Here is a 16,816-nt window from a genome sequence, read left to right as displayed (position 1 = left end):
TCCAAATTTAACATTCATTTGCATCAGAGCCAAACTTTACCACCACCCCCCTAATGTGCAAATATATACTCTGAATTGACATATAGACTTATAGGGGTGGGGATAAATTTCAATTGCGCCAAAAGCGATTATTACAGGCTATTTGGTAAGAGCATAAAAAAGGCATAATGTGGTATGTTCATTTTATTCGTAGGTCATTAATATGAATTGCTCAATATTTACCAAGATCAATACATATCATGATTTTTGAGCTGTTAAAAATCATGAATTTTCAATTGAAGTATGAGTTATTGGTCGTTTTCTGACCAAACAATACTACGTTTTCTCAGCGCCGTTTTCGTCAAAATATTACTACATTTTCTCAGTGCCAAAATTATTTATAATAAGGTTAGTTTAGGTTAGGTCAAAAGTGCTTAAATTTGCACTAGAAGCGACTATTATATTCGTAAAGAGCTTAAAAAAAGGCATCGAGTGGTATGTTCACTTTATTGGTAAGCCGATAATATGGACAGTCATATATTAACCACCTTTACTTTTAAAAATTAGCTTAGCAGCTCAAAAAAAAGAAAAAAGTGACCAGCTACTTCGACAATTCCTGTCTAGAATTTCTGTTTGTGGCTCGCTAACTAAAAAAAGTACAATAATTTCACATACCAAACATTTAGATAATCGGGCCATCTTATCAATTGCAAAAAAGCTTATCCCAACAACAGTCACTGCGCATCAACACTTAATTACACACTATTGAATAATATCAATACAACAATGCTTTGAAAAGCCTAGCCTTGATATTACGCGGAAGAAACCTTGACCAAGAGCTATGTGACGTCATAAAATTTATCTTGGCAAATCTCCAACTCATTGCAAAATAAAACCCGGATATATTAAAACACTACCTTGATTATTGAGGCAAATGAACCGAGAAAAACACCGAAAGTCTAAATATGACACTAAGACCTCTATTTTCCACAAAAAGCACTGTCTGAAAACCCGGTCAAAATAATCAATAGCCTACTAGACACGTGGTTGATACTAGTTTTTTTTTTCTTTTATTTTATCTAAAATTCTTGAAATTAAAAAACAAATCTTGTACTAAAAACACTGCCCCGTCATTAATTACTCCATATAGCAAAATGGACCTCTGATAGGTTGAGAAGGAAACGTGTTAAGAAAACAATTCTTACTTAAATATGCAGAAAAATAGTAGTCAACACATTCTGAAGGTGCTTCAACTATACTATACTCCCCCTTCTAATGTGCAAATACATAGCCCAAAGTATACGTTTTGCCATGTTTTTCCGTTTCTTGAATACGTCAGCGTTGATCCAATTTACTGGTACACAGGTCGAAACAAGAGTGACGCATTGCAAAATGCATGGGAAATATATAATTTGGGCTAAATATTTGCACATTAGGAGGGCTGGGGGTATATTATTGTACAAACGCCTTAAAAAGTATTAACTGCAAATTTTTGCATACTAAGTAGTAAAAGTTATTTTACTAACACGTTTCCTTCTTAATAGTCCCACTTCTGGGCTTTATATCTAATAATAATTCCAAAGACTACTTTGAGTACTGGAGAGGATTTTTGGAGCAAAGTAGCAGATGTTTTAGTGAAGAAGTTTAGGAAAGCAACATAGGATGTCAACGAAATAGCTTCAAAGTTTTATCACATTGTTATTTCACAGAATGTTAATCCAAAGATGCAAAATGGTCTATGATTGGCCGGATAAAAATAATCCACCAATAAGAATCAAGTTTAGATTCTTACGACTTAGAACAATGTGATGGGCCTACTTAATCAGTGCGAAATAAGCATTAATTTCAGTCCTCGGGAGAAGATAAGAGTCTACATAAGTTCCGAGTGACAGATTTCAATAAACTCATCAAAACGTTGTATTCATTTTTGTTACGTTTTTTACGACTGGGACAAACATTTCGGGGAAAGGGGGAGTTCGAATCCCCCCCCCCTCTTGGATGCGGCCTTGGTACGTAGTGATTTAATAAAAACTGCAAATGAATCCCTTTATATGAAAGATGAGACGAGGAGTGAACCCTTTAATATTAGTAGGAAAACCATTACCTTAATCTTAGTAGGAAGGAAATTATCTAGTATTATGTCCATATTTAACTAAGCCTAGAAGATGCTGTAGATAAAGCTTAAGAGAAGAACGGCGCGGTTTAAAAAAAAAGAAACTAAGAGGGCACTGACCAAATACTCACGCTCAGATTAATAATTGAGAAGTTTCAATATTGAGACTTCCCAGATTCCTTATATTAATAATAACCGAGAATACCCAGCAACTTAAGGAGATTCGAAACCTTAAAAGATCAACCTATATCGTTCATTATTTTATTTTAGTTTTTGCGGCTGAATTACTTAGAACTGACTGATCAGTATTCCCATTGTTTGTAGAGCTTTGATTAGAGATTCGAATAAACAGACAACTAAAAGTTGACGTGTGCTTTCCTGAATATCTTAGAAAAACCATTTAACTTCTCTCGTTTTGTGCTGGGGATAGAGATGTCCAGTTTTATTGAAAATTATCATCAGACATTGTGAATTACATCGTTAGACAAGTGACATTGTGATATTGTCATTTGAATAAGTTCTGAATTCATTTTCGGAAGATTAAGTAACCTAAAGTGGGAATACTTCAAATGAAGAGTAAACCACCTCAGAAGGGTAAAGGGGTACCGTTAGGTAACGAGAAATTTCACCCAGTGGATAGATTTCCTTACCTAAGTGGTTCTAGCGCTGGTTAGAATGACGGTTGCAGTGGAGATGTGAAAAGGTGTAGTCAAGTCGTAGGGCATTTTTAGAACTAAGATTATGATACCAGAAGGCCAGACATGGACAGATGTCAAGTATGGCTCTGAAACGTAGCCGTTCCGAAAGGTTGAGGAAGAATTGCTGTATGATTTCCAGTCTAATGCTAAGTTCAGTGGCATAGGATTTCAACAAAATCCATGAATAATTTTGGAAAACAACATTTTTTGGCGACTTGTCCTAGGGGATACCGCAAATACTGTTGAAGAGCATGGTATCAAATGAGAAGGTTACGAAACAAAAAGGTACATAAGACTTACATCGTTAGAAGACATAGCTGATTCTTATTGAAATTTATTTTTGTAATTTTTCTAAATTTGTTGCTAACCTTTTGTTAGCATTTGTTTAATTAAAGAAATAACAAAAAAATTATAATCAGAAAACTAAAATAATATAATCCACAAAAATATAATTTTATGTAAAAATGTATAAAATTGCAGTTATCTTTACATAAAATCTGACCAATTTTTGTCATTTTGTTGACAGGTTTATTTATAAAATTTTTTTATTAATCTGTTAATTAATAGTGAACTAATCAAATAATTTATTTATCAATATAGTTAATAATCAATTATAATTATAATATATGATTAAAATATCAATTAATAATCAATTAGCCATATGCTCTGGCACCCTTATATTTAATTTCAGCTCTCCTAGATTTCGGTTAAACAGATGATCCATGGTGCCAGAAAGGCGTAAGTTTTTTTTTTGTTTTTTGGAAGACGAAACTGAGTTCCCTCTCTTATCATTTCCACATTCTCCTTGTCCAAGAGACTACAAAAAGAAACGTAGAAATAAATAAAACGATTAAGAATGCCAGCAATGTAGATTGGATAATTGATAGTTTCCCGTTGAAAATTGTGTCACCCACCTATCAAAGTTATCTTGATTAGAGTTGAATTAAGCTGCCAGTTTTTCATATTTTCAAGAACTGGACTGAAAATACTCAACCGAGTTTGGTATGATAGAAATTTACTTGGCAAAATGAGTAACAAAAATACATATAGCAATGAAAATTACAGTCATGGGGATTCTTAGGTTAAAAATTACGCATTTGTTCACGTCGAAAAAGTTTAGCACAAAGCAAAACTATAACAACCGAAAAAATACGGCACTTGTGTATTAATCAAGACACACTCAATAAGTGAAGTTAGGTTATCTTCTATCATTATGCGTTCCTTCTCGTAAGAGCATAAAGTCATGTTGTCTCCATTGACACACTGTTTTGATGTAACAACCCCTTATCCTGGAAAAATATAATTGCCTCTTTTTCAATCTTTGGCAAGTCCCAAATCTTCATTTCAAAATCCATGTTCAGACACTATCTTGTATCACTACGCGTAGTAAACTTAATTGAGTTTTGTCTTTGTGGCTATGAAACCAGTTTTTCTCATAAAATGTGCGAGCACCATAGTTTGTTTCACGAAAGAACCTAACTTCACTTATTGAGTGTGTTCTGAATAATACACAAGCACCAAAAATACAATTGGGTTTTCTTCTGTTCAATAGTTTTTCACTGAATTCAGAATGCATTCAATAAACAGTCCAATTCGAGCAAAACCTCATTCCTAAAGGAACTTAGATAACGCCAGACCTATTCATAAAATTTGCCTGATTTGGTTGCTCAGACAGAAATTTTAATTATCGGGTTGATATCTATTTGTAATGCGGTAAAGATATAGAGTTATATCAATAGGTAATGTGGATCCTGGAGTTCGACTTCGAACAAGCTGGTCTCTAAAAGCGTCTCTATAAAAAGAGTCTATGTTACCAATATCGAACTGGTAAAGTTATCTCAATTGGTAATATGGAACCTGGAGTTCGACTTCGAACAGGTTGGTCTGTAAAAGCCTCTCTATAAAAACCGTCTAAGTTACCAATATCGAATTGGTAAAGTTATCTCAATTGGTAATGTGGAACCTGGAGTTCGACAGTCGAACAAGCTGGTCTATAAAAGCGTCTAAGTTACCAATATCGAATTGGTAAAGTTATCTCAATTGGTAATGTGGAACATGGAGTTCGACTTCGAACAAGCTGGTCCATAAAGCATCTAAGTTACCAATATCGAATTGGTAAAGTTATCTCAATTGGCGAAGTGGAACCTGGAGTTCGACTTCGAAGAAGCTGGTCTATAAAAGCGTCTAAGTTACCAATATCGAATTGGTAAAGTTATCTCAATTGGTAAAGTGGAACCTGGAATTCTACTTCGAAAAAGCCTGGTCTATAAAAGCGTCTCTATAGAAATACAAATAACAATAACAATTTATATAATGCCTTCTGCGGTGGCAGAGCCGCGCAACGGAATTTACTCTGTTTGGTAAAACAGAACCTGGAGTTCCATCCCCGCTGCAGCAACCCGTCTCAGGGCCTGGAATTTGATTCCCGGGACGAAATTAAGTGAAAGCATCGCCATAATAATCCAAAGAGGAAGGAATAAGAAAATATCTCATGCTTTAGTAATGTGCCATGACACACCATGACGTAGATTAGCCTGATTTCCTCCTTTGAGAATGTACTTAAATTCGTATGTGTTTTTTTTTTTTTTCATGCAGCTAAGCATTAATAATGAAGGCATCTAATCTTCATCAAATTCTAAAAGTGATGAGCAAATTGAATTTCAATACCGGCTCTAGCTAGCTGCAGAATTTAACTGAATCTTATTTTGAGTGCATGCATGTAACAACGATTTTCTTCATAACAAACTTTCCTTGTTCGGGGGGGGGGGGTTAACAATAAAAACACTGATCTTATCTGCTAAATTAAATAAGAAGTGCCCAGTCAATTCAAGGGAATTTTAGATATCGAAGGGAAGGGGGCGGGCCAAATCCTGTCCCCCCGGGGTAAGTCCTTGTCTAAGTGGAACCCGTGTTAGCAAGATCTCTATGCAACAAAAGGGAAGTTTGAATAAGCGTTAAGACGAGCTAAGATTCACACTGCCAAATAAACTTGTTACAAAGCGAATTTGTAACAAAGAGCTCTTGTAGCAGGCCCGTACTTAGAGAGGGTCTTCACACTCCCTCCCGAGATCTCAATATATTTACTATTGTGAACATTAATCTGTACGTTTGGTATATTATTTGTTTGTTTTCAAAATTACCCTTTACGGCAAAATGAATTCCTGTTTTAATTGCTTGAGCCTAGATTGATGCGCCTGTTTTATGTAGTAGGAGCGTGCTCTTTCATGAAGTCACACTTTCAGTACAACTTATCGCGGTCAATTTCTATTTATTTTCGTCACTAATAGCCAATTAAATCCACTCCTTGTTAAATAAAATGGATTTCATTGACTGCCAGTGACGAAAATTAATAGCAATCGTTCGCAATACTGAATGCGGAAAAGCTTATGTTAATTTTTATTAAACTTTCAAAAGAAAGGCACGTGATTTTGCTTATGGAAAACAAATATTTACGATATCGAATTGTTTGAAAGCCAAATTTGAAAAAAAAGTAATGGTCACTAAATGAATGTATAACTTCTATAATTAAATAAATTAAGACAATCTGCAACTAAATCTATAACAACTGCAAGTGGTTTTACGAAATCTTCTGATAGCAAATGTTCCCTTAAATAACAATCCCAATCGAAATCAAGGATATCTGTTACGGTCACCGACACACACAAAAATCAGGAAATAGTCAATTTAAAAACTTGTTTCCTAATTAACTTGTCTTCTTGACCTTAACTTATATAAATTCGCTAATTCGTCCAAAAAAGGCCTCTAAAAGGTTTTAATCGAATATAACACTAAACATAACTTTGATTTAGTTTTTTTTTTTATGCACAGTTGCTCCCAAACATGCTACCTCAACAATTAAAATATTTACCATAATTAATAAAATATTCATGAATAAGTCATTAAAAATAGATATGCTAGCCATTCGAATTATTGCGATAATTAAGAAAACAAGAACTGAGTATGACAAATTTTATTACGTGAAAAACTTAGATGAGCAAACCGCAATTAATTGCTCGTTGATACCATTGACGGCATGTGTCTATCCCTGTGAGTCTTTGCCGAGGGAGCTTATGGTAAAGGTCAAATGAATGCTAAGAAACCCACCAATTTTCTTAGAAATTTGCTCTAACAATAGTTCAAACTTTTCTAGAGTTTTAGGCACACCAAATTGCCCAGCTCAATGACAATCGATCCCTATTTTCATGCATTTCCAGGAACAATTTTCGTGTCTCTCAGGTTCCTGACTATTCATAATACGAGAAATATTACATATTTAAGCACAAGTATATTAGCTTTTTACGATGCTATTGTTTCATATTTTACGACTTCCAAAAGAAAGGCTTAAGAAATTCAAGCGGGATATGAAAGTTTCGCCCAGACGGGTTGCGTTATAATTTCGAACATTAAATTTGATGAACTCTTTTCGAGCTTTTTGCATTATGCGGATTTGGGTCAGTAAGTTTTTAATTTTATGCATTTTTGATCATACAATGGTCCGGAGTCGTATTCTATTGTCGTCAGGTTTTTAAAGTAAAGGATTACACACTATAAGTCGCAGGTGCGCAGAGATTAACGTTTCAGGGCCATCTTTTATGCATGGTTGCCAGTTTTTCTTGGAATATGCTAGCACAAACTTTGACCCAAATGGGCTAATTTAGATAATCTCATTACCCAATTTCGATTTTCACCATGTCAAAAGGAAGAAACTGGCCCAATATGATAGCACCACTCCTGTGGCACTAAATTTGGGTTTTGAAGCATTTGGTTGACTTTTACTTTGTAAGTGGCTTTATCACGAGAAATCAGCACAGACTTTTTTAATGCACATTCTCATTGTTTTCAATTCATAAGATAATTTATTCTTTTCCAAGCCGATCGAACCTCAAAATAGAAACAAGGAAAAAATATCATTAAACGAATAGAAATGATAAAACTAGAAAAAAAAGGAAATATAATGTTCTAGTGCACAAATCCTTAGAATCAATTAGGTTTATAGTCTTATTAACACACCAAGTGATAAGAGGCACATAAAAAACTAAAAAGTTCATTTTCCAGATTTCTCTTATCTGAGTAAACAGTCTTAGGGTCAAAATACCGAATCTTTTATTTTATTAATTTTTCTCATGGATGAAAAAAAAATCACTCAGATATGCTTGATAAAACCAAGCGTAAATTGAATAGATTTGAAGCATAAGTTGCATATTCTAGGATAAGCAAATGATTTTTATAGAAAATAAATATATGGGGTATTCATAAATAAAACATTTTAAGTAGACAAAACAAGTTAGACCAATTGCAGCTTAAACTTAGCCTAATAGGTTAGTTGGAAAAAATATCAGGACAAATTAGCATTTAACATGTCTTGAAATCGACAAACAGTTTTAGTGTTTTTTGAAACTTTCTCACCTTGAGTGACTCCGGGCACTTCAGGATCTAAAAAATCCACCTTTAAAAAAACACATTTTTTGCTTTTTTTTAATGAAACCTTAGTTACTTCTTACACTTTCACTGCAAAAAACAGATTTGCCCCCCCCCCCCCAATATTACTCCGACTCATTAATTTGTCTGAGAAGTGCAGATAAAAACACTTACACTTTGACTAAAAATTCTTATAATCCCCCCCTCCCCCAACTTCAATCCTAGACATAGCCCTGATCACCTATTTTCTTCGGTAAAGATCTTGAAAAAATAACTAAGGCCTGGAATGTAGCTATGCAAAACATTATACATCGTACCACCATAATATGTGAAATATTATACACCGTCCAGTGTCCATAACTAGTCAACCATAATATGCAAAATATTTATACCGTGCTTAAGGTTCGGTGAGCACAGGGGACTAGGAATGGAAAAAATATCAGATAAGCGCCATGTTTTAATTACCGAATGTTAGAAGCACCTTCTATATTTTTTATTGGGGGAGGGTAAGGTGAAACCCTATTCTACCTCTTCCCTTGCGGTTTTAGACCCCCCTCATATACGAAATAATTTCTCTTCGTTTTAGATTTTAATGTTGCTCCATGATTTCAGTTGTAAAACTTGTTTTCTTATTTAGCTCATAAATTAACGACAACATTCTGCTTGTAAGCTTTGGAACCCAGATTAGATAGGGAAAAACACTCTCAAGGTAATTTCTCAATTTCATGACCTATCAAGCTAATTGAACTGCTATCTTAGGGCAGACTTGAACGAGGATGAGTTAAACTTATGTTCACACCCCATCCTCGTGAAAAGAACCATTTGCTCCACAAAAAGGTAGATTTTTCCATTCAGTTCATAACGTAAATATTTAACAGTAGCAAAACTTTGGTTCAGAAATGGGATTTATCGAAGCGCGCCGAAAAGGAAGTTTCCCTTGCAGAAAGGTGTGCGACTAATGTGTCCCAAAAATCTTTAATGAACTGTATATGAATTTTCGCTACCGATTAATATTTATACTGTGAATCAGTTCTACTCTGGTCGAAAGACAAGAGTTGTACTATGGCTCTTTATCAAGTTCAACAAGAGTGATAGTAAGAAGATGGAAGCACATACTTTCACTGGACAAATCCAGCGCAAAACAGAATCACGTGGATATAGGATTTTTATCCGGCTCGCATCCTCGTGAAAATGGCCTCTTACTTTTGTATCTCCTCGCTAATTACTTATTTTGATATGTATCCGAACGTCCGTCTAATTTACAAATCGAACAGTAAATAAAATTACGAATTATCTACTCTTGACCAAAATCGCCAAGAGCTTCGAAAGGGAAATGGCAAAGTCTTTAGTTTCTACATTTAGCTCTCGAATATCGAAATTCCAGTCGCAGAAAAGATGATTCTGGCGTAGGCATCAATATTAGAAAGCAGTCTTTTCAAAGATGATTTACAAGCAGACTCACCAAGTCAATTAAAAGAGAAAAAGTAAAAAATTATAATAACTTTGATTTCAAATAAAATTCTAATAAATTCGACTGGTTGCTTAAAAAAACCTGGGTTTATATTTCCTTTTATTTGAGCGATTGTAGAAAGCAACATTTTTTTTCAGTAATAGTTCTACATGACCAAGAGCATATGTTTATTTAACTCTTGTATAAACCTAAGAAAATATATCATTCCCTGCACTATGAAGAGAAAAAAAAATGGCCCGAACCTTTACAAAAAATTACTTAGTCTTTAAAATAACGTTTTATTATTAATACATTTAATAAATATGGAGCCATTTTCGAGAAATAATGTATATATACATACATATACATATATATATATATATATATATATATATATATATATATATATATATATATATATATATATATATATATATATATATATATATATATATATATTAAAGCGTCTTCCTTAAATTGGTATTCGATATAACGTTTTATTATTAAAACTAATCGAGACAAAATCTACCATTTTTAAATAAGCTACAAATGGCAAAATTTTCTCACCAAACAATTCTTTTAGACACATTTTTCAATTTTCGATTACTACGGGCCGTTCTTTACAAGTAGGTTGTCAGATTGTCAGATAAATTGAAACTGAAATTTATTCTTACTCCAGCTAAATTTCACATAAAGAGACTATAAACGAAGAGAGGGTTCGAGGAATTTGTCTGGTAGAATCATGGCTAAATCTGGCAACATGTTCGCACGGGTAAAATCGCCCAAACATGGACCAAGTCAGCCTATTTTAGCAGCGAAAGTCAAGAACTATCTGTTCTGGAAGAAAAGGCGGGTTTTTGGCTCCAGAATTTTATATCCGGAAGAAAATACTCACGTCTTTTGCAGCGGAAATAAGTTATGTAATTCGTTTTTTATCCAACTTTTGAAACTGTAAAGGTAGCTAGATTTCGGCCAGAATGGTAAATTCAACAAGGGTGAATTTAAAAAGGAATTAGGTCCTACTTACAGCCCAATTTCCAACAAAACCTAATCTATTCGCCGCTTAAAATGCGCAAAAACCCAAACGGGAAATTCCTACTACCAAATGAAGATTATTAAGCGTTGAATCAACTTAGAATCACAAATCTAGCCTTGAAAACAAGAAAAGCAAGTGATGTTGTTTTTCCTGTTAGGATGAAATCGGGCGTATTTTTCGCTATTGCGTCACAAGAAAGAATACTGACTTGTCAGTACAACCACCTGAGCGCACTTGCAACATTTGCTTGGTTCAAAGAAAGGAAATAAATACATTGTGTACCCAATTGTCCCATTCATAATGAGATTTTACCATCAGGTCTACCGAGATTTAGCTGGAGCCAAAGGCACACCCAGGATTTTCGCTCGGAGGGGGGACGGGCAAAAATAACTGTGAAAACCTATCAAAAATGTGTATAAATACATTTCTGTTCCTTTTTACGAGTTGGACAAAAATTCGAAGATGGGGGTTTAAACCCACCCCCTCCCCTGGATACATCCTTAACTAGCGTTAATTTAAGTCAATCAGGATTTTCGATTTAATTTTTCAGCCAATAAAAAACTAAGGATAAATATGATTGGATCGAATAATTGACGCTATTCCGATCTCGGTATTATTAAAATCTCATGAAGAATGGGTCTAACAACGGAAGCCAAGAAGAAATACACTAAAATGAAGCCAGTCTAAATCTAGATAAGACCCTTTTTGTGGTTTAGTTTCTGGGATTTTAAAACTTTAAAATTTTCTGGAAATGAATTATTTACCTGTTTCTCGCCTGTAAAAATATAAATACATAATCGAAATTTAGCTATCAAAAGTAATTTTTCAAAGAAGATTTGCATAACAAAAGGCCGTGATTCGACAGTTTTACCATGGTTTTACCGCAATTTCATCAATTCCACTGCAGTTTAACTGAAATTAAATTATCAAAAAGGCAGGTTATGTCAACTAAAAGTAAAGAGTCAACTTAAAACCTGCAACGACCAGAAATCCTTTTAAGCACAGGGGGAAAGTCACCCTTTAAACCACCGGCTCTTGAAGCTTAAGTTTAACTTAGATTGTACTTGAAGTATGATTAATGTATAATGTAGAAACAATGGCATAGTTAGGGGAAATAGGGTACACTCGTCTCCAAGGGGAAATAGGGTACACTCGTCTCCAGAAGCAGCATCTGTTCGGGCATCAATTAAATAACACATATGCCATATTTATAATAAAAAATAGGCTCACTTAAGCTGTTTGAGGGGGGGACTGGCACTGCCTCCGGGCACTGAAAACTGTTGAAAGTTTAGCATAACGAGCGAGTGCTTCAGTAGCTTGTTTCCTCCCTCATATACAAGATAATTTTATATTTTTATGCTTTAATCTTCATTTAATTTTACTCGAAAAACTTTTTTTTTTTAATTTAACTTTTGTTTGTTTTCAATATTATACCGAAGCTTATTCTAAATACAACGAAGGATACCGTTTGGACAGGGCTGCTCAGAGAGGATCCCCCACTGAACTCTCCTTTCTATATACTGAGGTTTGGGGAGCCGCCACTGAACTCTACTTTCTATAACTCTCCTATATACTGAGGTTTGGCTTTATGTAGTAATTAAATGAAAAAAACAATTTTTTTTTAACTGAAAGTAAGGAGCGATATTGAAACTTAAAACGAAAAGAAATTACTCTGTATATGAAAGGGGCTGTTCAAAGCCCCAAATGAACAACTGTGGAAAATGAGGTTCACACGTAATTGTACACAAAGACTAAGGCTATAGACACGAGGTTGCAATCGCAGAGAAAAAAAATAAACGCCTATGAACGAACGTATAATTTGTATTTCATTACTCTACAACTCCTGGTTCGATACGATTATCCATAAAGGAAAAAAAAAGAGAGATAAACGAAACGAAAAACCGCCAATGCCATCTAGCGCGACTCCTGACTTAGTGAGTCATTTAACAGAATTTTAAGCAAATTAATTCATTATACCTTTTTCGTGTAACTGAGCACTGCTATGTTACTATTCCAAAAAGGCGTATACCACACCCTCCAACCTTAAAAGTATTGAAAATTTAATCATCCAAATTTTTGAAAAAAAAAAAAAATCATAACAGCTTCCCACAGAATTCTGCAAACATTCTGAGTGGTTCCAGCTGACAAAAATTCAGCACAAAAATACAAGGAGCCAAATCTTGATAAGGAATATTACCTAACAAAACATGTGGTCACAACATTATTCTATTTTAGTCTTGACCTGAGATTAAAGATCACGAAAAACAGATTTCAAAGGATCACCGAAGGCATTTTATGTCTTCACAGTAATTAGTTAAAAAAAAAACCTCCCGCGAAGTTCTTCAAAGAAAAGTAAAGGGCATATTAAGCTTACGACCATCAGAAACAAACTTCTATAGTAATTCACTCAAAACTACCAGAAATCATTATTATAGAATAAATGAAACCCAAATGGAACAAAACCTAAATTAACAATCATAGCAGACAACAGGTTACTAAATAAAATGAATTTAAAATGAGTAAAACTTATATGCAAATCAAGCATAAAATGAACAAAACTCACTACAAACAAACAAGAGTTTGTTTTATGCCCCCTTCACTAACTGAAAAAGTCTGAAGTCTACTACGTCATTGGCACTTTGATCGGATGCATTTAGGAAAAGACGGCGTGGTGGGGACTAGTTGCCCTCCAATCACTTTTGATATCTTAAAACGGCCACTATAACTTCTGATTTCAGATCGAATGAGCCCCTCCAAGTTTGTACGACCACCCCTTCCATATGAAGTGCCTCTGGGAAAAAAAAAAGAACATTGAAGCCTTATGGCCTTCACTATAGGCAACGCTCTATCATTGCCTCTCAAAGGTACTATCCCATACTACATGCATCGATTCATATATAAATTTGGGAAAATAAAATTTGACGAAGTTATTAGAGAACCAAGGACAATGAATATGGAATCGGATTGTTTCAATTGGTTAAATGGAAATTTACACAAACATATATACCTTAAAAATTAGGAGAAATTGGGAATTCAATTTTCAAATAGTTTGTGTTAACAAACTGTAAAGAGCGACTCGGCCCAATCATAAGTGAAACTCAAAAAAAAAAAAGATATCCATTTGATTCAGTGTAGTTGAGAAGTCCAATAACTATATTTTTGAGGATGAAATAACCCCTATAGTCCCTGAGGAAAGGGCTGTAAGTTACGCAATTCGCCAATTGTTCACAAATAGTATTTGTTATAGGGAGATGTGGAGGAGGGCGTCTCCGCAGGAATTTTTCTTTACAAGGGATGTGGATTTCCTGGCGTGATTTAAAACAATGTCAGAAATTAAATTAAAAAAACAAGCTATTTCCACTGAAAATAAGGAGCAACACTAGAACTTCAAATGAACAGAAATTATTGTGTATGAGGGGGCTCCCCGTTGCTCAATCCGCGCTCTTTGAGCTATTAAATAAAAACAAACAATTTTTTCAATTGAAAGAAAGGAACAACATTAGAACTTCAAACAAATAGAAATTATTACATTTATAAAGGGGATTCTCCCTCCTGAACACCTCACTCTTTACGCTAAAGCTTTTTAGTACTTTTAAAAAGCTTCTTATTGTTCAAATTAAACGACCCTTGTGTTTCAGGAGTCGTTCTTGAAGAATTGGGACTAAATTCAAACTTTACAGTAAAGACCGAGGTGTTGAGGAGGGGGCAGCCCCCTTCATATATGTAATAATTTATGTCCATTTTAAGTTTTAATGTTGCTCCGTACATTCAGTTGAAAAAAAAACTTGTTTTTTTATGTAACTTCTGATTTTTTTAGAAAACAAGAGCTAAGAGCTAATATGGCACTTGTGACGAGGCGAGAAGAGCTAAGAGCCAAGAGATCATATGGTATGAGCTCTAACAAAATTCTATGAATCAATAGATTGATTTAAAAAGGAAAATAAGAGGCTTAATGCCGGACAGGATTTAAAATAAGAGCTCTGAGTCACGATGTCCTTCTAAATATCAAATTCATTAAGATCCGATCACCCACTCGTAAGTTATAATTACCTAATTTTTTCTAAATTTTCCTCTCCCTTTAGCCCCCCCCCCCCCAGATGGTCGAATCTGGGTTAAACGACTTAATCAAGTCAAATTGTGCAGCTCCCTGACACGCCTATCAATTTTCATCGTCCAAGCACGTCCAGAAGCACCAAACTCGCCAAATCACTGAACCCCTCCCCCTAACTCCCCCAAAAAGAGCGAATCCAGTACGATTCTGTCAATCACATATCAAGGGCATTTGTTTATTCTATCCACCAAGCTTCATCCCGATTCCTACACTCCAAGTGTTTTTCCAAGATTTCCCCCTCCAACTCCCCCCAATGCCAAACAATCTGGTCGGGATTTGAAATAAGAGCTCTGAGACATGAATTCTTTCTAAAAATCAAATTTCATTAAGATCCGATCATCTATTCGTAAGATAAAAAAACCCCAATTTTCACGTTTTCCAAGAATTCCGGTTTCCCCCTCCAACTCCCCCCAACGTCACAGGATCTGGTCGGAATTTAAATAAGAACTTTAAAGCACAAGATCCTTCTAAATATCAAATTTCATTTAGATCTGGTCACCCTTTCGTAAGTTACAAATACCTCAAATTTCAAAATTACCCCCCCCCCTCTCCAATTCCACCAAAGAGAGCAGAACCGGTCCGGTTATGTCAGTCACGTATCTTAAGACAGGTTTTTATTCTTCCCATCCAGTTTCATCCTGATCTCACCGCTTTAAGTATTTTCTAAGATTTCCGCCCCCCCCCCAATTACGCTGGATCCGGTTGAGATTTAAAATAAGAGATCTGAGTTACGAGGTCCTTCTAAACATGAAGTTTCATGAAGATCCGATCACTCCTTCGTAAGTTAAAAGTACGTCATTTTTTCTTATTTTTCAGAATTAACCCCCCCCCCCCCCAATAGATCGGATCCGTTCCAATTATGTAAATCACGTATGTAAGACTTCTGCTTATTTTTCCCACCAAGTTTCATCCCGATCCCTCCAATATAAGCGTTTTCCATGATTTTTAGGTTCCCCCACCCCAAACTTCCCCCAACGTTACCAGATCCAGTCAGGATTTAAAATAAGACCTTTGAGACATGATATCCTTCTAAATATCAAATTTCATTGAGATCCGATAACCCGTTCGTAAGTTAAAAATACCTCATTTTTTTCTAATTTTTCAGAATTAACCCCTCCCCCAACTACCCCAAAGAGAGCGGATTCGTTCCGGTTATGTCAATCATGTATCTAGGACTTGCGATTATTTTTTCCACTAAGTTTCATCCCGATCCCTCCATTCGTGTTTTTCAAGTTTTAGGTTTCCCCCTCCCAACTCCCCCCCCAATGACACCAGATCTGGTCGGGTTTAAAAAAAGAGCTCTGGGCAACGATATACTTCTAAATATCAAATTTCATTGAGATCCGATCATCTGTTCGTAAGTGAAAAATACCTCATTTTTTCAATTTTTTCAGAAATAACCCCCCCCCCCCAACTACCCCAAAGAGAGCGGATCCGTTCCGTTTATATCAATCGTGTATTTAGCACTTGTGTTTATTTTTCCCACCAAGTTTCATCCCGATCCCTCCACTCTAAGTGTTTTCCAAGTTTTAGGTTTCCCCCTCCCAACTCCCCCCCCCCAATGTCACCAGATCCGGTCGGAATTTAAAATAAGAGCTCTAAGACACGATATCCTTCCAAACATCAAATTTCATTGAGATCCGATCACCCGTTCGTAAGTTAAAAATACCTCATTTTTTCTAATTTTTCAGAATTACCTCCCCCCCAATTACCCCAAAGAGAGCGGATCCGTTCCGATTATGTCAATCATGTATCTGGGACTTGTGCTTATTTTTCTCATCAAGTTTCATCCCGATCCCTCGACTCTAAGTGTTTTCCAAGAATTTAGGTTTCCCCCCTCCAACTCCCCCCAATGTCATCAGATCCGGTCGGGATTTAAAATAAGAGCTCTGAGACACTATATCATTCCAAACATCAGATTTCATAAAGATCCCATCACCCATTCATAAGTTAAAAATACTTCATTTTTTCTTTTTTTTTCGAATTAACCAGCGCCCCACTCCCACCCCAG

At 35.2% G+C, this 16,816-nt stretch overlaps 1 protein-coding gene across 3 annotated transcripts in view; it reads right to left on the bottom strand.

The window, feature by feature from the left end:
• LOC136028894 (mRNA decay activator protein ZFP36L2-A-like) overlaps nucleotides 1-16,816 on the bottom strand; it is an 88,180-nt gene that overhangs the window by 42,702 nt on the left and 28,662 nt on the right. The window contains exon 1 of one of the 3 annotated variants that reach the window (XM_065706858.1): nucleotides 655-798. The exons of the other annotated variants lie outside the window; for them this stretch is intronic. Within the exon in view, the coding sequence (XP_065562930.1) occupies nucleotides 655-678 (24 nt within the window). The 5' untranslated portion in view covers nucleotides 679-798. Of the gene's footprint in view, nucleotides 1-654; nucleotides 799-16,816 lie in introns of those variants that run through there. 3 annotated transcript variants of the gene reach the window in all.

Source organism: Artemia franciscana, chromosome 7 (genome assembly GCF_032884065.1).
Source record: "Artemia franciscana chromosome 7, ASM3288406v1, whole genome shotgun sequence".
NCBI classification, from domain to species: domain Eukaryota; kingdom Metazoa; phylum Arthropoda; class Branchiopoda; order Anostraca; family Artemiidae; genus Artemia; species Artemia franciscana.
The sequence above is the reverse complement of the archived record's forward strand: the minus strand, read 5'-3'. Positions and strand labels throughout refer to the sequence as shown.